The 23033-nt window shown below is 38.8% G+C and overlaps 1 protein-coding gene across 9 annotated transcripts in view; it reads left to right on the top strand.

Annotated features, from left to right (window-relative positions):
- Nucleotides 1-1635: 1635 nt before the first annotated feature.
- CHUK (component of inhibitor of nuclear factor kappa B kinase complex) overlaps nt 1636-23033 on the top strand; it is a 35519-nt gene continuing 14121 nt past the window's right edge. For 2 of the 9 annotated variants that reach the window (XR_002177243.3, XM_019939819.3), the window contains exons 1-13: nt 1868-2046; nt 6482-6576; nt 8771-8885; nt 9541-9610; nt 10459-10547; nt 11722-11811; nt 11951-12075; nt 12264-12371; nt 12980-13115; nt 17430-17624; nt 18868-18970; nt 21580-21703; nt 22094-22245. Coding sequence is in view for 6 of the 9 variants with exons in the window: in XM_019939819.3 (XP_019795378.1) it covers nt 1942-2046; nt 6482-6576; nt 8771-8885; nt 9541-9610; nt 10459-10547; nt 11722-11811; nt 11951-12075; nt 12264-12371; nt 12980-13115; nt 17430-17624; nt 18868-18970; nt 21580-21703; nt 22094-22245 (1507 nt within the window). In the remaining 3 variants the exon portion in view is untranslated. Of the gene's footprint in view, nt 2047-6481; nt 6577-8770; nt 8886-9540; nt 9611-10458; nt 10548-11721; nt 11812-11950; nt 12076-12263; nt 12372-12979; nt 13116-17429; nt 17625-18867; nt 18971-21579; nt 21704-22093; nt 22246-23033 lie in introns of all 9 variants that reach the window. The other 7 variants (XM_033842091.2, XM_033842090.2, XM_004320955.4 and 4 more) reach the window with 6 other exon arrangements.

Here is a 23033-nt window from a genome sequence, read left to right on the forward strand (position 1 = left end):
GTGATCCAATAAGTACATGGAGAAAGAGCAGAGAGAGAGAGAGAGAGAGAGTGATCACAGGAGAATGCCAGATCTTGGAAGCCAAAAGAAAAATAATTGCTCCTATATACTGGACATTTATGGCCCAGACACTGTTTTACTTAATCCTCACAAAATATCTATGAGGTAGGTATTATTACCTCCATTTTTTACATGAAGAAAACAAACTGGCAAACTTGAAGATTACGGAGCCTGAAGTTAACCTGCCAGGATTTTTTTTAATTCAGAAAAACCTCAAAAAGTGAACTATGGGAAACAACCCAGTTCCTGCGAAGATGGCCGCTTCAGGGTCTTCAGGTCCTCAGCATCCCTTCGCAGCTCTTCCAAGTGAGAATTATGGGATTTTGGCCCCACCTGTGGAAATCAGATACACTCCAGAGCTAGATGCTGTACACCTAGCAAGTGAGGGCTTCATACTATTAGAACAAGCTGCCACAATCATCTGTGCAGTCTGCCCAGCTCTAAGGGACATGTTTTTGGAGGTACCATTTGCCACTTCCAAGTCTGATGCTCCAGCTCCATGGCTAGCAAGCACATATGGGAAACTAGAATCTCTGATTTCACACACAGGTTACTGATGAACAACTACAACACGACTCGTTTTGTATCATACAGTGTTCAACATTCTCATTGCAATATTCAGAGATTCTGGTGACAACAGACATTGCTCTGCCAAAGCCTATTCAGTGCTTTCAAAGCAGCCAGTAGCACTGCTCTGGTGCACATGCTGTATCCACCTTGAGAAGTCTCAACATGCTACATCTGTTGTGGCACAGTCATGTGTCACAAAGTGTTAGCTGGAATTCTATGTAGCTTATAGGCCGGGCTGCGCAAATGATGGTTCAAGTGCACATAATCTCAAGTGAGGTTCAAATGACCACACTTAATACAGCTGACACATTTCTTTAGAGAATTTAATTCCATGCTGATGTTATATCTTGGAGTGATTGATGAGATCCCCAAGTTCCGTGAAGCATACAACGAACTCAAAGTGAAAACGGGGAGCTGGTTCCCCTATTCTAAGGCAATCTGCCACTCAAACACTTCTTGTTGCACCAATAGCATTCGGAAGCTTGCCCCTGCAGCCCTGCATTGCTCATGGGAAACAATCCCCACAATGAGGAACTACTGAGCTGGCAAACCCACAACTGGGGGTATGCCTGACAACAAGCTCAGTGAGGGCGCTTAGGGAAAAGCTCCCGAAGTCAGGAGGAGCATTCTTTACTCCGGAACAGCGTCACATCCTTGAGTTGTTTGGGGTTATAGGGGAGATCTTGGAACAGGTGTATAGGAAGTCAAGCAAAAGAAGAGCGGACCTGTCAATGGAAGATGATTAATCATTTAAGAGAAGAAAAAGAACTATGAAGCCTAATGCATCAGTGGGCCTGTTAGTGCAGAATTCTTTCTAGTTCTACGGATTTCGCAATATTCAAATCCTTGGTGGCCTTTGCCAGTGCCACCTCAGCGGGTGGTGAAGCTGGAGGATAGATGGCAGAGGTCTGAAGAAACGTGAAGTGTAGACAGGGGTGGAGACGACGTGACGTTTAGAAAAGACGAATACGGGAAAGACTGGTTTGGAAACTGATTTAAAGGGAATGAAGGGTTTGGAGGGATCTTATATTTTTGAAGACTGGAAAAACACATATGGGTTCTCTCAGTCACGAAAATTCCCGGGGCACTTAGAATGGATTTAAAACGCTCGCGTCCTCTCACCACCATTTCCCCGGCTGGGCTCCTGCGGGCCCCTGCGGCCCCCGGGAGAAGTTGGGGCGGGGTTTTTCTCCTGCCGCAGTTACCGGAAGTGACGCATCCTCTCGCGAGAAGAGAGACCCGCGAGCCTCGGCAGCCCGGAACCGGCCTCGGAACAGTGGCGGGACCTGAAGACTCTAGCCCTCCCGCCCCATGGAGCGGCCCCCGGGGCTGCGGCCGGGCGCGGGCGGGCCCTGGGAGATGCGGGAGCGGCTGGGCACCGGCGGCTTCGGGAATGTTTCCCTGTACCAACATCGGGTGAGGCGGGGCGCGCGAGGGAGCGGCGGTGGGTGTTCGTCAGGGCGCCTGTGGAACACAGTGACTATCAGTATGTGAGAGATTGGTGGTGAGACCTTGGGCAGTATTGTGGGCCAGTGAGCGTGTATGTGTGTGTCTGTGTGTGTGTAAGAGAGAGAGCGCACAAGTTGTGTTTGTGAACCTGGTGTGTGAGTCCGAGGTTGTACCAGAGGTCCTGGTCAGTGTGTGTGAGGTAGAGCTATTATGGGGAACTTTTGTTATGACTGTCAAAATGTGACAAAGTGTTTACTGAGCGTGACGGGTTCGTGTGTGTCCCTCTGAATGCAGGGTCAGGGTGTGTAAGGCAGACGCACATCAGAGTGTGTGTTATGAGCATAAGTGTGGGAGAAGATGGGCCTGCCTGTTGGAATGTGTGTTCATGTGTGTACTTGGAGGCCTGTGATGTCTGTAGTGCTTGGAGTAGGTAAGAACGGTGTCATGGTGTGTCCACAGTTAAGCTTTTGGACGCATTGGGTGGGCTTCGGAATTGGGGACGCGTTCTAGGTAATGAACAAATGAGGATCAGCTGGTAAAAATGATCATGGCTTCACAAGGGAAGGAGATAGATTGAGGGTGAGGTGCTCTAGCAGGTGGAAGACAGTCAACATCAGACTTGGGAGTTGTGCTTTGATTTAACTGAAAATGTTTAACCATTGTAGCAACAGCTAACAATCATGTTTGAGCCAGTCTTTTGATACACCAATAAAAGTTATGAACCCTTTCCGCAGACAAATGCACAGATGCACACCCACACAACTCTATGCATTGCCGTTTGAGAGGGTCCGTGCTCTTTTGAAGGACATTCACAGACCTGTTAGGTTTATAGACCCTGGAATAATAATCCCTGCAGTATAGCTTTTGTTTTGTCATGTATGAAATGTTTATAATAATGTATGTACATCATGGGTCTGTTTGAGAGTTAAATAAGGTAATGATGTGTCTAAAGCTAAATAGAGTACCTGGCCCATGGTAAGCCCTCAGATGTTAGCTCCTGCTGCTGCTGTGTTGTTGCTATTGTCATCATCTTCATCATCATTAATTGACATTAAAAAAGGAAATGTCAAGGTAAAAGTGGTGTTCTCAAAGATTTTTTGTAAAAGATAAATCTGTGTGGAAAAACAGATGGGACAAGATGAACAGTTAAGGTATTACTAAAATGCTTGCATGGGCCTATGAATTAAGAAGTGGGTTGAAGAGGAGAAAGCATGATTTGCTGTCCTAAGAAATATGGGTGTGAGTAGAGAGCCCACCATATAGGGTGGGAGGTAGGGTAGATGGGAATCTACCTGGGAGGAATAGGCTTGTTTGTGTGGCAGTTGCAATGACAAATGTCACTGATATAACTGAGGACATTTTGTGAAGCAGGTTTCTAGATAGAGCATAGGAGGGAATCTCGGAGACAGGGAGAAAGGAAGGTGAAGGACTAAGGCATTAAGTACTTTGACAGCCAGACAAGTAGTAAATTTAATAATTTTCACCATCAGACATAAGGCACTCAAAGAGTAAAGAGAGGGAGCCGAATACTTCCAGCAGAATATTGACTGTGGTCTTGTTATCTAAACCTGCCCCTCAGTCTGGTCATAAGAAAAAGAAGTATGCATGCTAGCATGCTTATGTGACTGCTTTGCTTGGTCCCTGGCTGGGGATGGATGAATACATCAATTTTTTAAAAAAATTGTGGTAAAGTATAATATATAACATAAAATTTACCATTTTAACCATTTTTAAGTGTACAGTTCCGTAGCATCGTACGTTTACATTGTTGTGCAACAGTCATCACCATCCATTTCCAGAACATTTTCATCTTCCCAAATTGAAACTTTGTACCCTTTAAACAATGATAACACACCCCTCTGCCCCCATTTCCTCCTCCCCCCAACCTCTGGCAACCACCATTCTACTTTCTGTCTCTATGGAATTCATCACTTTTTAAATGGAAGAGATTTGGGTTCCTCTAGAATCTTAGAAATCTCTCAGGAACTTTCCAGATGTCCACAGTGACCCTTCCCCAGAACTGGGACGTTTGACAACTGAGTCTGTAGTGAGAAGAGAAGAAATCCTCTGTCATAAGACTTGGAAACAGCATCATTACCTTTTCACTTACAGCTTTGAGTTTACAGCTTTCAAGATCCTTGTGTTTTGGTGGAAGCCACGTCTCAATATTTCACCTATGCTTCTTAAATCACAACGAGAAAGGGAAAAGGATGTGAGATGGTTTATTTAGCTAATTACTGTGCTGGGTGCTGATGGTACCAGCATCAACAAAAACAGTATTTTCTACCCTCAAGGAAATTTCAAGCCTAGTGGGAAAAGTAGACACTTTAGGTACAATTTGGTACCCTATATAATGAAGGTATTGGTAAAGTGATGTGGAAGCATGGCAAAATAACCAAAGAACTCTTCCTAGGGAATAGGGTGGCACATCTCAAAACGTGTTTGGAAAAACTAACCTTGTGAAATGCTTTGAAAAAAGGACACAGTGATCAGTACGTTGTATAAATGCTGCATATAATATTTATTCATTTGGAGAGTCATAACCCACATTAGCATATTAAAAGCTCTGTGAAGTCCTATAGTAAAGAAACTAATTTAACTTAGTATTTTCCAATTTTTTTTTTGTGGTTAAATATACATAACATTTGCCATTTTAACCATTTTTAGGTGTACAGTTCTGTGGCATTAAGTACCTTCACATTTTGTGCAGCCATCACCACCATCCATCTCCCGAATATTACCTTTTTTTTTTTTAAACACAGAACTCTTCTTTTTTTTGTTTTGCTGGACATCCATAAACTTTCCATAGAACGTTCTTTATGAAAAGGTAGAGTGAAGAAGGCCTTCACAGAGTAGGTGAAATATAAACTGAGAAGTTGAAGGATCCTATAGGGTGGGATCTTTTCGAAATAGATAGCTTCCTGCCTTATTCATATATGATCATTTAGGACTTAATGTTTTTCATGGTTAGATTGACTCCCTGGTAGTAAAAGCTTACATGGGACCTAGCAACAACTGGGTACCTACGCAAAACAAAAGGTTGGAGGGAGGGAGGATAGTGGTTAGGTTGGATTGTAGTCTGTCCTAGTTCCTTACTCTCTCTCTATACATCAGCTGTCTTATCTCTAGCTATCCCCCATTTCAGACCATCCCATACAAGCTGTCTTGCTTCCTGTTCCTGGGCTGCATTATTACTGTTGCCAGAATGTGATGAGGTCTGGCTACTTCCTGTAATGTGCATCAGGTTGGGTTTGATTTCAGTTAGAATTGGCTGAATTACTAGTCATAGAGGCAAGAGCTGTTAGGTTCATTTTATAGATATGGAAATATACAATCATTGTTAAGATTTTTTAATGTCATTTGGAATGCAAAGATTAGGAACTAATTTTGGAGTTTTTTTTTATTAGGTTTGGTCATTTTTTTAAAAATAAATTTATTTTTATCTTTGGCTGTGTTGGGTCTTTGTTGCTGTGTGCCGGCTTTCTCTAGTTGCGGCGAGCAGGGGCTCCTCTTCCTTGCGGTGCGGGGGCTTCTCATTCTCTTGTTGCAGAGCATGGGCTCTAGGCGCGCAGGCTTCAGTAGTTGTGGCACGTGGGCTTGGCAGTTGTGGCTTGCGGGCTTTAGAGTGCAGGCTTAGTAGTTGTGGAGCACGGGCTTAGTTGCTCCGTGGCATGTGGGATGTTCCTGGACCAGGGCTTGAACCCGCGTCCCCTGCATTGGCAGGCGGACTCCGATACGTGGGCCTCTCACTGTTGCAGCCTCTCCCATTGCGGAGCACAGGCTCCGGACGCGCAGGCTTAGTGGCCATGGCTCACGGGCCTAGCCGCTCCGCGGCATGTGGGATCTTCCCGGACCGGGGCACGAACCCGTGTCCCCTGCATCGGCAGGCGGACTCCCAACCACTGTGCCACCAGGGAAGCCCCAGGAGGACTCTTAACCACTGCGCCACCAGGGAAGCCCTAGGTTTGGTCATAGTAAAACTATTTCTTGCTGTTGAGCTTGGGAGCCCTGCGTTATTCTCCTCATTCTAGTTATGCTGGAGCCTGGGGCCCTTGTTAGCTGTCTTGACTAAATTCAAAAAAGAGTTTACTGGGGAGACAGGGCCTTTGTATTATTCTAGCAGTATATATGAGACAGTGTTCTGAAGAGATCTGTTATAGGATCAGCCTCAGTGACTTTTTGCTTGTGTGCTTTGGTGTGTTTGAAGGTCAGTTTTAAAGCATTAGTTTAATAGTCTCGTGGTTTACCTGGCAAAAGCATTGGCTCAAGAGAACTGTAGATAAATATGTTTAATTAGTAAAGCTAAAGAGTTTTGTTTCCCCAGGTTGGCATTTCTTTCTTAGCAAGTAAATCTGCACAAGAACCTAATTTATAATTTTCTGTTGACTTTCTATTTTGGCAGGAACTTGATCTCAAAATAGCAATTAAGTCTTGTCGCTTGGAGCTAAGCACCAAAAACAGAGAACGGTGGTGCCATGAAATCCAGATCATGAAGAAGTAAGTGTACTTGATGACTTAAGTTTCCCCAGTTTTGCAGCCCATCCAGATGTCATCATAGGGAAGGAGGCTAGGAATCCATTCTTCTTAGGATATTTTGACGAACATATTTTTCTCTTTCTCATTAAATATATGTGTTCTATTTCAAGTAATAACATCACATCATGCTTAGGTAGGTTTAGTTTAAAAAGTCAGCTATGTATTATCAGACTCAGCTTTCTGAGAGCAGAATCTGTTTCTTCTAGATCTTGGGCAGTGCTCGTCTATTACACTTTATAGTTAAATAACAATCACTACTCTCATTTCCTTACTCTCACCTACTTTGTTAAACAGTGTATCTATTGCTTTGTAAAAAATTATCTTCAAAGTTAGTGGCTGAAAACAACAGACTTGGTGTCTCACAGTTTCTGTGGTTTAGGAATTTGGGAATGACTTAGGTGGGTGGTTTTGACTCAGGATATCCCTTCTGAAACATCTCAAAATGTTGACTGGGGCTGCAGTCTTCCAGAGGCTTGAGTGGGGCTGGAGTATCCACTTCCAAGCTTATTTAGTGGCTGTTTGTTAGAGGCATCGGTTCCTCACCATATGGGCCTGTCCATAGGGAAGTTTGAATGTCTTCATGACATGTCAGCTAGCTTTCTCCGAAGTCAGTGATCTGAGAGAGAGAGCAAGTTGAAAGCTGACATATCTTTATGATCTTTCCTCAGAAGTAACACTCCATCCTTTACAAATAATTTTTTTATAAATGTATTTATTTTATTTTATTATTTATTTTTGGCCGCATTGGGTCTTTCTTGCTGCACGCGGGCTCTCTCTAGTTGTGGCGAGCAGGGGCTACCCTTGGTTGTGGTGCACAGGCTTCTCATTGAAGTGGCTTCTCTTGTTGCAGAGCACGGGCTCTAGGCACGCGGGCTTTAGTAGTTGTGGCACATGGGCTCAGCTGTTGTGGCTTGCAGGCTCTAGAGTGGAGGCTCAGTAGTTGTGGTGCACAGGCTTAGTTGCTCTACGGAATGTAGGATCTTCCCGGACCAGGGATCAAACCTGTGTTCCCTGCATTGGCAGGCGGATTCTTAACCACTGCGCCACCAGGGAAGTCCTACAAATAACTTCTATTTGTTAGAAATTAGTCACTAAATACAGCCGCTACTCAAGGGAAAGAGAATTAAGCTTTTGAAGGGAGAAGTGGACATATTTTAAAACCTCCATGGGTAGTGTGCTAATATGTACTTGCAAATAATTCTTCTAGTTGTCACAACAACCCTGAGTTTAGGCATTATCTCTATGTTATAAAGCAGGAAGTTGAAGCTTATAGAGTCATACAACTGGTAGGTAGTAAGAGTCTGGATTTGAAAAAAAAATAAATAAATAAACTGGTAATCTAGTAAAAAAAAAAAAGAGTCTGGATTTGAAATAAGTACTTTCTGACTAAAGTGTTCTTGATGCACTATAATGGTTCTCAAACTTGGCTGTGTGGCAGAATCACTAGGAAAGCTTGTTAACAATATAAATCCTCAGGCCCTACACATGGAAATTCTGTTTCTTTAGGTCCCTAGGCCCTGGGAATCTATTCCAGTTTTGAGATCCACTGCATGATGATGATGATGATGATGGGATGATATATTGCTAAAGTTAAAAAAAGATGTTAGGAAATAATATATAATGTGATTTGATATTTATTGAAAAAAATGTATTTGTGCCCAAATTAAAAACTGGGAGGAAATATGCCAAAATTTTAATAGTGATCACAGCTGGGTGACACTGTAAGTGATTATGGGAGAGGTAGTATGATATAGGCTTTGGAGCCAGACTGCCAGATTTGAATCCTTACTTGACCACTTACTCGCTGTGTGATCTTATGTTACTTAACCAATTTGTGCTTCAGTTTTCTCCTGTGTGATGAAACTCTTAAAAAATCTACCTATAGTAGGATTATTGTGATAAGTAAATGAGTTAATGTATGTAAAGTGCTTACTACTTGGCATATAAAAATGTAATAGTAGTAATTGTGATAGTATTTTAATCTAGATTTTCTTTTTAACAAGTATTAATTTTTAATTATACAAATGAGAGATTAGAATATTATAAATAATGTCAGCCATTCTTCCCCTCACTGCCCCCCAATTAACTACCATTTCAAACTCAGTTCCTTTTCATTGGAAACAAATTTTTTATTATAATGTTTTCCCCTTGTTAGGTTGAACCACGCCAATGTTGTAAAGGCCTGTGATGTTCCTGAGGAATTGAATTTTTTGATTAATGATGTGCCTCTTCTAGCAATGGAATACTGTTCTGGAGGAGATCTCCGGAAGGTAGTGTGGATGTTTTGAGATGATGAGATAGTAAATCATGAACTTTAGCAGTGTTCGAATCCCACTCAATACAGTAGAGTAAGAGTCAGAAGTGTATGGCCTGTTCTCTGCTTTTGTGGCTGCTTTCTTACTATAGCAGCAGAGTTGAGTAATTGTGACAGATTATATGGCCTGCAAAGCCTAAAGTACTTACTTTCTGGCCCTTTGCAGGGAATATTTGCTGACACCTAATTTACAACATGCATTTTTTATTATTGGTGGTGGTGTTTTCAGGATGGGACTGTATTGATGGTTTTAGTCCACAGTATCAGTGTTTAAAGTGTTTATTAATAAGTTGTTTTCTCTGTTGCAAATCTTTCTTTCTGATCTCATTTTAAACCTACCATATGGCTATCTTTACATATTTATCTGTGAGATTTTTCAACTTTTTCGATTTCAAAAACTTTCTCCCTTTATCTTTACTTGTATAAACCTTGTCATGAAATTTACATGTCCTCAGTATGGATTTGGTAATTTTCCTCCTTATATTTTCTTAATCATGACTTATTTTCTTATTTGAGTATTCTCTCAGAGTATAATGATTAATGATTAATATATCGGTATTACTGCCCAGCAATATTGGCAATATACATTTTTAGACTCTTTTTTTCTTTAGCTACTCAACAAACCAGAAAATTGCTGTGGACTTAAAGAAAGCCAGATACTTTCTTTACTGAGTGATATAGGTATGTAATCAATATGAAAATGCCATCATAATTTAATGCCCCTTTGGTCTATAAAAGATTCTATATACTACTTGGGAATTAGGAGAATTGTTGATGTACTGTACAAAGCATAGGTTTTTAACTATAAGAAACTTTATAAGAAATTTTTTATCTGTAAGAAATTATTAGAAAAATTTAACTATTACCGTTGATGCTAAGTTAAAATTAGGATATTTTGTTTTTTATTTTTTGTGTTTGGCTAGGTGTCCATTTGACTAATAGATGTTCCAATTGCCAGAAAAAAAAAAACGGTGTGAAATGACCTTATTGAGTTGTACTCCTGCTCCCTCCCTGATTAACATAGTAACTTTATTTACCAGGGGCATTGCATCTCATGGGCCCAGGTTCTTTTAGGGTGAAGTCTCTTTTTAATCATGATTACTCCTGCAAAGTTCCTAAAATAACAAGGACGTAGGCCCTTGGAGGAAGTTCAAAAGCCCAGACTATGTTTCTCTGTATATTTTGATTTTGCTTCTTTTCTTAGGTCATGGAGGCAAAAGTCTAGTTGAAGAGGGTGATCTAGGTCGGAAGGAAAGGCTCCAATGATAAATACAGGGATTTTCTCAATTGCTTGTTCCATTTCTTTTTAATATTAATTTTCATAAGTTAAATGAATACATGTTACAATTCTGCAGTATTTGTTACTGTATTTTCTGTGGAGAAAATCTGAGCTTCTATTAAATCATTAATCATGTAGTTATGGTCCATATAAATTCGAGCATCAGAGCAGATCTGTACAAAATGTGAGATGAATTTTTTTTAATTCAGTGTTGTTTATTACCTGAAAATACATTTTAAACTTTATTTAGGATCTGGGATACGATATTTGCATGAAAACAAAATTATACATCGTGATCTAAAACCTGAAAACATAGTTCTTCAGGATGTTGGTGGAAAGGTAGGTAAAACCTGAAGAAATGTTCATGCCAATCGAATAGAGTCTCCATGATGTAGTTTAGTCTTTGAGGTTTGGTGCCCTCCATAGCATTCTATACTTCATCCCAGCCCTCACTACACTGAAGTGTGGTTTTGTGTTTAGCTGTTTGTCTCCTCTGCTAATACAGTTAGCTCCATTAGAGAAGGACTACACCTGTCTTGTTCATTTCTTTTTTCCAGCACAGTATCTAGCAGAGGTAGTAGGCAGTGAGTAAGTAATTTGTTAATCCTTAACGAAGCACATCCAAAAAACACACACATCCTCGGTCTGCTTTAAGAAAAAAATATGTTTAAAGTATGTTTCTTATTTAAGAAAAACAAAACAAAACTCTTTCTCCTCCCCAAAAGTCCTAAGTTCTATATTTAATTAAAATTCAAAACCTTGAATTCTCAGATTCCTAAAAGAGTCAGCTTGAGAAGAACCAGAAATTGTGAATTGATTCCTGGAACGTATATTTTTATCAAAGTAATTTGAGCAGTTTTCTTGCTTCTGGTGCCCAAATTCCATTCCAATAAAGACGTAAAGCCAAGAATCTAAACCTTGAATTGGATTGTGTGGCCTTAGTAGTGAAGATAATGATCAGTTGGAGGTGATGAAACCTTGATGATGCATCTTCTCTTAGCAGCTCTTTGTGTATGCTTTGCACCAACTAATTGGGGTTTTTTTGTATCCCGAGACTTCAGGATATTCTTGAAGTTAGATAGGTGTTTACTCACATTGATCCACTCTAAAATGGTATGATGCTTCTTACAAGTTTGGAAGTTGCCTTTGCCTTCCAGTTTTAATGAATCAAGCTTATTCTGAATATACCAAAGTAAAAATTAATAGCCAGTCTATATTTAGTTTTTACCATATGTCAGACACTGTTAAATTATTTTCACTATTTCATTGAATCCTAATAGCAATTCTGTGAAGTAGGGATTGTTAGTAATACCATTACATAGGAAACTGAGAGAAGTTAAGTAACTTCATCAAGATCACATGGCTATTTAAGTGATGGAGCTCAGGCCTGAAACATGTTTGTGTTATTTCAGAGCCCATGCTCTTCACCACCACCCTCTCCAGAGCCTTATAAGGACATCATTGCCTTTCCTTTTCAAATTTCTCAACCATTTAATACTTAACTATTTTGCAGATTATGCATAAAATAATTGATTTAGGATATGCCAAAGATGTTGATCAAGGAAGTCTGTGTACATCTTTTGTGGGAACATTGCAATATCTGGTAAGACATGTATTGTTTCTTTGAATTTAAGTGTACAGGATTCTCATTCTTATTTCTGAAGGTCGTGAATATAATAGTTCAAAACTCATGTAGCTTTTCTCTTACAGTGTTGATGTTTAAAGCATTTTTTCTTTTTAAGGCCCCAGAGCTCTTTGAGAATAAGCCTTACACAGCCACTGTTGATTATTGGAGCTTTGGGACCATGGTGTTTGAGTGTATTGCTGGGTATAGGCCTTTTTTGCATCATCTGCAGCCATTTACCTGGTAAGAAATGGGAGAGAACTTTGGTATGATTAATGGGAATGGAAATTTTCAGTTGCCCACTTCCCCCCCAACCTTTCTTTAAATGGTATAATTGCTTTTTAACACATAATTGGATAAAATTAAAAGGCAAAAATTCTTAGTGTTTGTGAGAATCAGGTTGTCAACTGAGGTAGCTTTTGCTTTTATAGGCATGAGAAGATTAAGAAGAAGGATCCAAAGTGTATATTTGCATGCGAAGAGATGACAGGAGAAGTTCGGTTTAGTAGCCATTTACCTCAACCAAATAGCCTTTGTAGGTATGTATATTTTAGTTGAGGAAGTTTGCCTCAGTTTCTTCAGGGTTTTAAAAGAACAGTAGTAGAGTTGTTGTCTGTTTCAAACAGCATTATCCAGTGGAACTTTCTGTGATGATGGAAATGTTTTATATCTGTGCTGGCCACATGAGTATCTGAATACTTGAAAGGTGGGTGGTATGACTGAAGAACTGAATTTGAAATTTATTTAATTTTAATTAACTTAAGTGTAAATGCAAATAGCCACTTGTGACTAGTGGCCACCATATGGACAGCACAGGTCTAGTGGGAACAAGAACTGCCATTCAACTGATTGGCTTAGGTGCTAAGAACACTCTTGGGATACTGTGGTGAATGGGTTCCTTAGGGAATGGAACTGGATTCACCTGTTGGAGTTGCCGGTAACTTGCATATGTGGGTTTGGGGTTGTTTTTTTATGGAAAAAAGGCTTATCATGTGTCATTTCATGAATTATTTGAAAGTAAGATATAAAATGATGCAAATAATGACAAAGGAAATGGACAACCTGTAAAACTACCTTTTCTTTTTTTACAAAACTAAAAGAAAATTGGAACGTAATGAGTTTTATCCCATTTTTGTATGTTTTCTAGTTTAATAGTAGAACCCATGGAAAACTGGCTACAGTTGATGCTAAACTGGGATCCTCAGCAGAGAGGAGGACCTATTGATCTTACTTTGAAGCAGCCAAGATGTTTTGTATTAATGGATCACATTCTGAATTTGAAGGTTAGTTTGAATGGGGTCTACTTCATAAGACTTGCATTGAAGTTAACAAACTTATTTGGAAAATGGGCATAAATATATTTTAATAATCTTTTCCTGATGCTTATATGAAAAAGATGATGATATTCTTAGAGTGGATGCATTTTTATTTCTTTAGTAAGCGTTCTCAGTTTTACTTTGAAATGGTCTTGTTGATTATTCCTTTGTAGCATCTTTTGGGTTTTCCCCTTTTTCATATTGGTACCATTTCATTCATTTAGGTCTAATCGTACTAGATTTGGTTTGGTGAGGAAGGTTCCTACCTGGCTTTCATGCCTCTATATTTCCTTTCCATCCTACAGTCCATGCAACATGAACTGCCTGTCTCATCTTCTGAAAATGCTTTTTTATTCTCCTGTCCAGGAAACTTAACAGTTCTTTCTTGCCTACCAAGTCAAGTCTAAACTGATCTGCTTGGCTTTTGGGGGCTTTCTTAATTCAGGTCCACCCCATCCAAGTGCTTGTTTCGTTTCTCTTACCCTTTACTTCACTTAGGACCAGCTTGTCACTGCTCCTTATGCCATCAAGTCCATTATGCATTTTTGTGCTTCGACAGATGCTTCTGCCCAGACTGATACCTATCTCTGTGTATCTCCTCACCTACACTGGCATGTATTCAACTTTCCTTTTCTCTGAATGGTCTCTACTTCACAGTTTGTCATTTAATCATTTTTACTATTATATATTCTCTAATTGTTTCTCATCTTCCACTCATGCCTCTCTCTACAGATTGTCTTTTCAATGCTAGGATTGTTTTTACTACTTTTATTAACAGTTGTCTACCCTACCACCACACCGTCCCTATGCCAGCATTGTGTACAAAGCAGGGCATGCACCAGGTTCTCAGTAAATATCCAGTGATATGAATGAGAGGTTCTATTATGCTGTATACCCCAAAACAACTCTCATCTATGGTCTTTTCATATTTGTTGATTGCTTGTAGCAGGTAGCATTTCTAAAATTGAAATGAGAAAGAACTAGTCATATAACGTTTTACTCTCATGTTGATATACTTTTTTTTTTTTTTTTTTTGTGGTACGCGGGCCTCTCACTGTTGTGGCCTCTCCCGTTGCGGAGCACAGGCTCCGGACGTGCAGGCTCAACGGCCATGGCTCACAGGCCCAGCCACTCTGCGGCACGTGCGATCTCCCCGGACCAGGGCACGAACCCATGTTCCCTGCATCAGCAGGCAGACTCTCAACCACTGTGCCACCAGAGAAGCCCAATATACTTTTTTAAATAGGAACTTGAGGCCATGTTGGTGTCATTCTTGGCTAACATTGAAGAGATATCCGATATCATGATTTGGTTTTCTTCTACTGTGCCAAGGAATAAATCATCCCCCAATGTGTTAGACAAGCAGGACTTGGTGACACTCTTTAGTTCTTTGTTGCCTTCAAAAAATTTCAGTTTTTATCTCAGATTTTTTTTAGCCTTGTCATGGTAATCATAGCATCACTTTTACTTGGAAGGGGTCTGTGAGCATGTGCTTGTTGTAGAGCATGGGGAAAGAGTCCTCCTATGTGTTTTGTGGTCTATAGGCTTTAGTTCAGTTTGCAACACCACGGTTTGCATATCTGTGAATCTGAGCAAATATATATATATATATATATATATATAAAGTATATATATATATATAAAATATATATATATACACACACACATTTATAGCTCAGGTACAGTAATGTCTTCTTTAAAAGATCAATATTATTTTGAGGTTGTACAGAATAAGGTATGTGTAGGGTACTATTCATAGTAGTTCAGGGATGCTTCCTAGACGTAATAATAGGACTGAACTTTGAAGGATAAGTAAGTGTTAATCCTGGGAATGGGCAGGAGGAAAGATTTACAGGCAGGGGAATGTCATGCACACAGAAGCATGAACTGCAAAACAGGTTGGTATTATTGCAGGGCATTTTTCTGAGGTGTTTATTACATTGTTCAAGGAGGGAATGGCATATTTTTCCAACTGTTTATTATGAAAAACTTTAAGTATGTAGCAAAGTTGAAAAAAGTGTACTGAACATTCTTTGCCACTAAGAGTCTCTCCTTAGCTTTCTCTTCTTCCATATTACTTTTCTTCCTTTTCTTTGGCAGTCTCTCCAGTTGTATAACTTTAACTATAAACTGAGTATGGATAACTTCCAAATTTATCTCCTTAGTTGTGACTATACAACTCTCTGCAGAGTATTTATAACTACACTTGGTGGTCCCACTTATCCAAGACATAATTCATTAAAAACTGAGCACATTTGCTCCGTTAATTACTTCTGCAGCTTTTCCTGTGCCTCTTACTTGCACTGTCACCCTTCCAGTTACCTAGGTCGGAAACTTTGGCTATCTGACTATTCCATGTTCTTCAATTTACATATCCAATTATTTTGTGAGATGTATCTTTTGAATGTTTTAACAATTCTGAACTTGCCAGGTTCTCAATTTAGAAAGCCTTCCATAGTTCCCTTTCAAAGTCCAAACTCTTAACATTGGTATTCAGAATCTATCTTGGTCTCATTTCATCCTGCACTTCCAGGCTTAGCTCCTGTTATGCCCTAAGGGGACATCATTTTAGGTACATTTGAACTGAGTAATTTTTATTCTCTGATTATGCTCATCCCCTTCTACGTCTCTGCCTACCTTGTTGTTTTCTGCCTAGAAGAACCTTTCTTCTTTAATCTTTTCTTGTTCTAATCATTCTTCCTTTTCAAAGTTTAGCTCAAATAGTGCGTCCTTTATAAAGCATCCCTCTGCTCCCACCAAGTAATCTCCTTTGGAATTGGCACAATATTTTACATCATTACAGTACCTATTGCATTTTGCATTGTATTTTAGTTCTTTCAATGTTTCTTTAATATCTTTTATTTGACTGTTATCCTATGGAGGGCAAGGATCAGTAAGTTACTCAATTTGCATACCCATTACTAGTACAACACACTAAATAGTATGTACCATAGTAGGTACTTATCAAATATTTGAGTGAACAAACAGGTTAATTTAGGTTGTATTTCCTCACGCTTTCTTTTGTTACCTTCTAGCTCGGCTTTAGTAGTGGGATGCTATGATCACCCCACCCTAGTTTGAAATATACCCTGTATAAAAGTAAATGTCCACCTTAGGATTTTCATACTAAATTTCTGCTATTGTTCTTAGTGGTCACTGTCACAGTGTGAAATCTGCCTAGGCCAGGATGGAATGGAAGATCTCAGCTGGTATGCTTGTACTGTAATCCATGTCAACTTGGAAGATTACCTTCTCTTCCCCCCACCTTTTTTAAACTTAGAAGGTTATTGTATATTAAAAGAAAATTAGTGCTTTACTTCTGTAATAAACGTTTCTAGCAGAGATAATTTTAATCATTTGTATACACTGGTCAATATAAGGCGTTGGGGAAACATAGGTATTAACTTTGTATGGCTTATCTAAGGACAGTAGAAGGAAAAGGATTTAAAATTACGTTGTGTTCAAAAGACTGACCTCTAACTCTGTGGCTGTCCTTGGTTACCGGGGTAGAGCCCCACCTAACTCAGTCTCACACTTACTTGGCCTATATCAGGCTACTTTCATTGGGGCTTTAGGCAAGAAGTTCTCAGAGCTCTGGTTTCTGTCTTTGCCAAAATGGAGATTAGAAGATCTAATTAATAGGATGTTATGTGAAAGCACTTAACTTGTTGGCATCTATTAGGCAATTCATAAACATTTCCTTCCAGGTCAGTGATATATTTCTCAAAATAAGTGTTACCTTTTTATTTATTTATTTATTTATTGAATTTTTGAATTTTATTTTATTTATTTATTTTTTTATACAGCAGGTTCTTACTAGTTATCTATTTTATACATATTAGTGTATATATGTCAATCCCAATCTCCCAATTGATCCCACCGCCACTACCCCTCCCCGCCACTTTCCCCCTTGGTGTCCATACGTTTGTCCTCTACATCTGTGTCTCTATTTCTGCCCTGCAAACCAGTTCATCTGTACCATTTTTCTATAAGTGTTACCTTTTTAAATTGGGGGTTTTATTTCTTGATTTTGTACATCCCTAGAACTTTGAAACTTTATTCTTTGGAACTAACATCTGTTGCAGTAGAAAAGTAAACTCTATCTTCAGTTTTCAGACTGTCATTCTATAATTATAGAAGGAGATCTCACTTTGGAAAAGGAATGAACCTTGTTTAATGCAGAGATAATGCCTTTTGCTTAAATTCTCTTTAGTATCTAGCACTGAATCTTTCATGTAGCAAACGATCAATACTTATTTCTCTTTTTTCTTATTTAAACAGATAGTACACATCCTAAATATGACTTCTGCAAAGATCATTTCTTTTCTGTTACCACCTGATGAAAGTCTTCATTCACTACAGTCTCGTATTGAGCGTGAAACTGGAATAAATACTTGTTCTCAAGAGCTTCTTTCAGAGACGGGAATTTCTTTGGATCCTCGGAAACCAGCCTCTCAGTGTGTTTTGGATGGAGTTGTAAGACAATTCTAATATACCTAGAGTATAAGAAGTCACAGAGAGATTGCATGCCCTGCGTTTTTGATGTATACTTGGAATCCTTTGGGGGATGGTCCACATCTTAGAATTCTTCTTTTAGTTTTATCCTACTCATTACGCTTATTGCTTTGCAAGGTGAAAAGGTAGAAAGGAAACATTTGTTGTTTTGAACTATGCATGACTTTCTCTTTGGTGCCACTTCCCTCCTCCCTTTTTTTCCCCCCCCTTTTTTTTTTTTTTGTTTTGTTTTTTTTGCGGTACACGGGCCCCTCAGTGTTGTGGCCTCTCCCGTTGCGGAGCACAGGCTCCGGACGCGCAGGCTCAGCGGCCGTGGCTCCCGGGCCCAGCCGCTCCGCGGCATGTGGGATCTTCCCGGAGCGGGGCACGAACTCGCGTCCCCTGCATCGGCAGGCGGACTCTCAACCACTGCGCCACCAGGGAAGCCCTTTTTTCCCCTTTTTGTACTAAAGCCTAGAACCTTCAAATTAGACCAGCAGTCTCATAGGTCCTGTCAGAGGATAGATGGATGGTAAAATATGATTTTGGTCATGACTTTTTTTTTTTTTTTTTTTTGCGGTATGCGGGCCTCTCCTGTTGCGGAGCACAGGCTCCGGACGCGGAGGCTCAGCGGCCATGGCTCACGGGCCCAGCCGCTCCGCAACATGTGGGATCTTCCCGGACCGGGGCACGAACCCGTGTCCCCTGCATCGGCAGGCGGACTCCCAACCACTGCGCCACCAGGGAAGCCCTCATTGACTGTTAATATCCATTCTGTCCACCCCAGAAAAATCACTAATTTACTTTCTACCTTTATAGATTTGCCTTTTCTGAACATTCCATATAAATGGAAACATATAATCTATAATCTCTTGTGTCTGATTTCTTTCATACTGTTATATTTTTGAGATTCACTCATGTCATAGCATATATCATTACTTTATTCCTTTTGATTGCTGAATAGTGTTCCCATTCTATGGATATTGTTGTTATGACTTTTTGCTTTTGTCCTTTTGGGTTTGGTGATTGTTTTCCACTTTAGTCCATACTACAGTTATTTATTTATTTTTCCTAAACAGAAGTTTAGACCTTAAATCTGTGAGATGTATGCTAATGAAACTGACTTCACCATTGGCATTTCAAAGTAGGAAATCTGGTGCTTAGGTACTCAGAGAACCTAGGATTTTCAAGGATCTTTTTTCTTAATTGTTTGTTTCTCTTTCAGAGGGGCTGTGATAGCTATATGGTTTATTTGTTTGATAAAAGTAAGACTGTATATGAAGGACCATTTGCTTCCAGAAGTTTATCTGACTGTGTAAATTATATTGGTAAGTATAGTTCATTTACTGACTGAGCTTTAAATCTGAAATAATATAATTTTGACTCAAAATGACTAGTAGAAATGGTCCTTTGGTGTTTCTGTTCTGTGTCTCATGCTTCAGGTTTCTATATGTGGTGAAAGATGGGTTTGTATGGTTTGAAAGGTGAAGAGGTAGATTTTAAATCACCACCAGATCCCTCATTTGGGAGAAGACTTACTTTCCTGTGGATAGGGTTCTCACATATAAAAAAATGAATCTTCACTATTAATTAAGCCCACTTTTTAGTTTCTCCTTCATTATTTAAGCGTGTTCAAATACTTCATTTTATCCTATGAATACTGCTTAACATTCAAATGATTTCATTTATCCTGAGAGAATTATTTTCTTTTGAAGAAGTTAAGTGATCAATTTCTGTCTACCCAAAACTAAAAACAAGCACAAAATTATAAAATCAAGAACAAAATTGGGCATAAGGGCTGAAATTGTATAATCCTTCCTTTTCATTAGTTTTTTTTTAAAGCAGTTCTAGATTTATAGAAAAATTGAGCAGATAGTATAGAATTCTTATGTTACTCCCCTCCCCCACAGATATAGCTTCCCCTATTGTTAACAACTTAAACATTAGTATGATGCTTTTGTTACGATTAATGAACCAATATATTATTATTAACTGAAGTTCATACTTTATTCAGATTTCTTTTAGTTTTTAATCTGATGTCCCTTTTCTGTTCCAGAATCCCATCCAGGATACCACATTACATTTAGTTGTCATGTCTCCTTAGGCTCTTCTTGGTTGTGATAGTTTCTCAGATTTTCCTTGTTTTTGATGACCTTGAAAGTACTGGTCAAATATTTTGTAGGATGCCCCACTGTTGCAATTTATCTGATATTTTTTCTCATGAGTAGGAAAATGGATTTTTGAGAGAAAGATCACAGAATTCAAGTGCTGTTTTCTTCACATTATGTAAAGGGTACATACTGTCAACATGATTAATGACTGTTAGTATTGGCCTTGCTTACCTGGCTGAAGTAGTGTTTGTCAGCTTTCTCTACTGTAAAGTTTAGTCTTTCCCCCCCATTCCACACTGTACTCTGTGGAAGGAAATCACTATGCAAGAACCCACACTTAAGGAGTGGGAGTTATGCTCCCCCTCCTTTAGGGTAGAGTACATAATTTATTTGGAATTCTTTTGCACACAAGATTTATCTCTTTTTTCCCATTTATTAATTTATTCAATTATTTATTATATCAATTTGAATTCATGGATATTTACTTTATATTATGGATTATAATCCAATACTAGTTTATTTATTTTGTTGTTCAAATTGTTGGAGCTTACATTAGGAGCTCTTTCAGTTGGCTTCCTGTGCCCCTTTTACTTACTCCATCAATAAGGGTGTTTCGGTTTTTGGTTTTTTAAGCACTTCCTTACTTTCTGGCACCACAAGGTATTCCAGGACCATCTTTTAAATTTCCTGCCCTAGTCCTAGAATCGGCCATTTCTCCAAGGGGCCCTGGTTCCTTTCATTTTAATTGAGAATAGTATTAGAAACCAAAATCTGGATACTTGGCATGATACTTGGGGTATCATTTCTAGGCCTTTTCAGACTTTATTTTTGACAGTATATGATTTTTTTTCCAGGCTCTCCTCACCCAGACTCTTTTTTTAAAGGTGTGGGTTTGGTTTGATTTTGTTTGTTTGGTCTGTTATAGGAAGCCTCAGGAGTAAGTGTGGGTATATAAAAACAGAAGAAAAGTTATTTGAGGCTATTAATCATTATTAGAGGAGGCAAAGATTTTTCCAAATACACAGCTTTATTTTTTTGAAGTCTGTTTCAGATAATGTGTTTTCTCAATATGAAATCCAGTGTAGTGACCTTTCTCTGAAGATTTTCATTGGAAAAGAATGACAGAGAATATAATTGCCACCTTAAGTATGAGATGAATCTCTCTTCAATCTTGGAGAATTTTATAATGTTAAAATGGAATTTCACTGAACTTAATATATATACCTGCCATGGTCTTAGAAAGAAGCATTCCCTTTACCAAAGAAAAGACAAGAGATAATCATAAGTAGATAATTTCATAAGTCTTACATTGAGGAAGGCATTTCTTATTAAGCTGCTATTTACCCTGTAATCATATACTGTAAAAAATAAAGTTTTCCTGAAGCTGGGTTGGTAGTCCAGGAGATGAAATTTGTTATTCAGAAGCAGAAAAGACTGTGGCAAATTGTGGAGGATGTGGGACTTGATTTAGATCTTCAGAGAAATAAAGAATTTGAATTAGTGGAGAGGAAAAAAGAGTATTCCAGGTTGGAGAGAAGCAAGGAAAAAAAAGACTGGAATAATTGTAAGCTTTGCGATTATGTAGTAATTATGTCTTCTTCATTTTTATTTCCCCTTGTATCTGGAGGGTTCATGTTAGGTGTACAGGTGCTCGGTAAATGTACATTGACTGAATGAAACAGTAACAAGTGGTTCTTTCTAGCATCTGTTTCTAGTATCTATGGGAATGCTATTTGTGTGGACAGGAAATCACAAAGAATAGTAAATGAACTCTAGAATCTTAAAAAGTAACTCCCCTCTTCTTTTCCCCAACTTCTTACACATAGTACAGGACAGCAAAATACAGCTTCCAATTATACAGCTGCGTAAAGTATGGGCCGAAGCAGTGCACTATGTGTCTGGGCTAAAAGAAGACTACAGCAGGCTCTTTCAGGGACAGAGAGCAGCAATGTAAGTGGATTCTCTTGTTTATTTACACGCACAATGTCATGTGCATTAATGCTCAAGAATTAATTTTGCCAGTTTTCACTAGTCAATATCCCATGCAATACTATATACTGGGCCAATTTGAAATGTAATATTCTGATCAGACTTGTAGAATTCTTACTAATGGTCTGAAACCATCTAGTTGCAAAAGCTTGACAGTAGTTCCTGAACAGTCCTAGTATAAGAAGATTGTTTTATCAGAGTATCATGGGCAGGAAGTCTTTAGAGACCAGATTCTAGAGATCAGCTGTTTCTCATAGAAACATAGGCTTTAGGCTTATGGATTTGAGTCTTTAAACTTTTGTCTGGTGTTTCTGAAATGCTTATATCTTTTTTTTTCTTGCTCTGGTTTAGGTTAAGTCTTCTTAGATATAATGCTAACTTGACAAAAATGAAGAACACTTTAATCTCAGCATCTCAGCAACTGAAAGCTAAATTGGAGTTTTTTCACAAAAGCATTCAGCTTGACTTGGAAAGATACAGTGAGCAGATGACTTATGGGATATGTAAGTGTTGGGTAATGTATTTGAAAGAAGTGTCTAGTCTCTTAAAGCCATTTGCTATGTTGCCTTCTTCTTAGCCAGTTGTTTCACTTACATTCATACTAAAACAAGAGAGAGGACATCTCAGATCATCATAAACCCTGTTTGGTTTGAATGTTACTTGTTTTTTTTTTTTTTAACCTTTAGTTGAGCAACTTTATTTCCCCCCTGCCCTCCCTCCCCACCTCCCGTCCCCACCACCACCACCACCACCACCACAGTTGGGCTAAAATTGTTCAGCTTCAGAAAAATACAAAAATGATTTAAGAATTTGCAATTGTCAAACCTCATTTAGAAAATAGATACAAAGTCTGTATTGGGGTGACTTCATAGCCTGGGAAGTCTTAAACTACTTATCTTTCTATAAATAATAACACAAATAATTCCAGAGTTTTTGTTTCCCCCAAACAACCTGCCGTGAAGTCCCACTGTTTTTTATTGTATGCAGCCTCCAGTTTTTCAGTATTTCACTCCAAGTTTATCTCCCTTCAGATGTACTAAGGAAATGTGAAAAGCAGAGTTAAAATTCAAATAATAAACCAAAAGGGTCACCTTCAGCATTTCTATTTTCTTTCATGAAACAAATCTTTTTTTGGGAAATAAATCTGGTTTGTATATTTATCTTGAGCAAGGCATGTGTATTTCAGAATAAATGATCAGCAGTGTCTAGTTGGATAAATAAGTTTACCTACTAAAGCAGGTTCTATGATTGATGTTTTATTTCTATTTATATATTATAGGCATTCTGATGA

Source organism: Tursiops truncatus, chromosome 16, assembly GCF_011762595.2.
Source record: "Tursiops truncatus isolate mTurTru1 chromosome 16, mTurTru1.mat.Y, whole genome shotgun sequence".
Taxonomy (NCBI): domain Eukaryota; kingdom Metazoa; phylum Chordata; class Mammalia; order Artiodactyla; family Delphinidae; genus Tursiops; species Tursiops truncatus.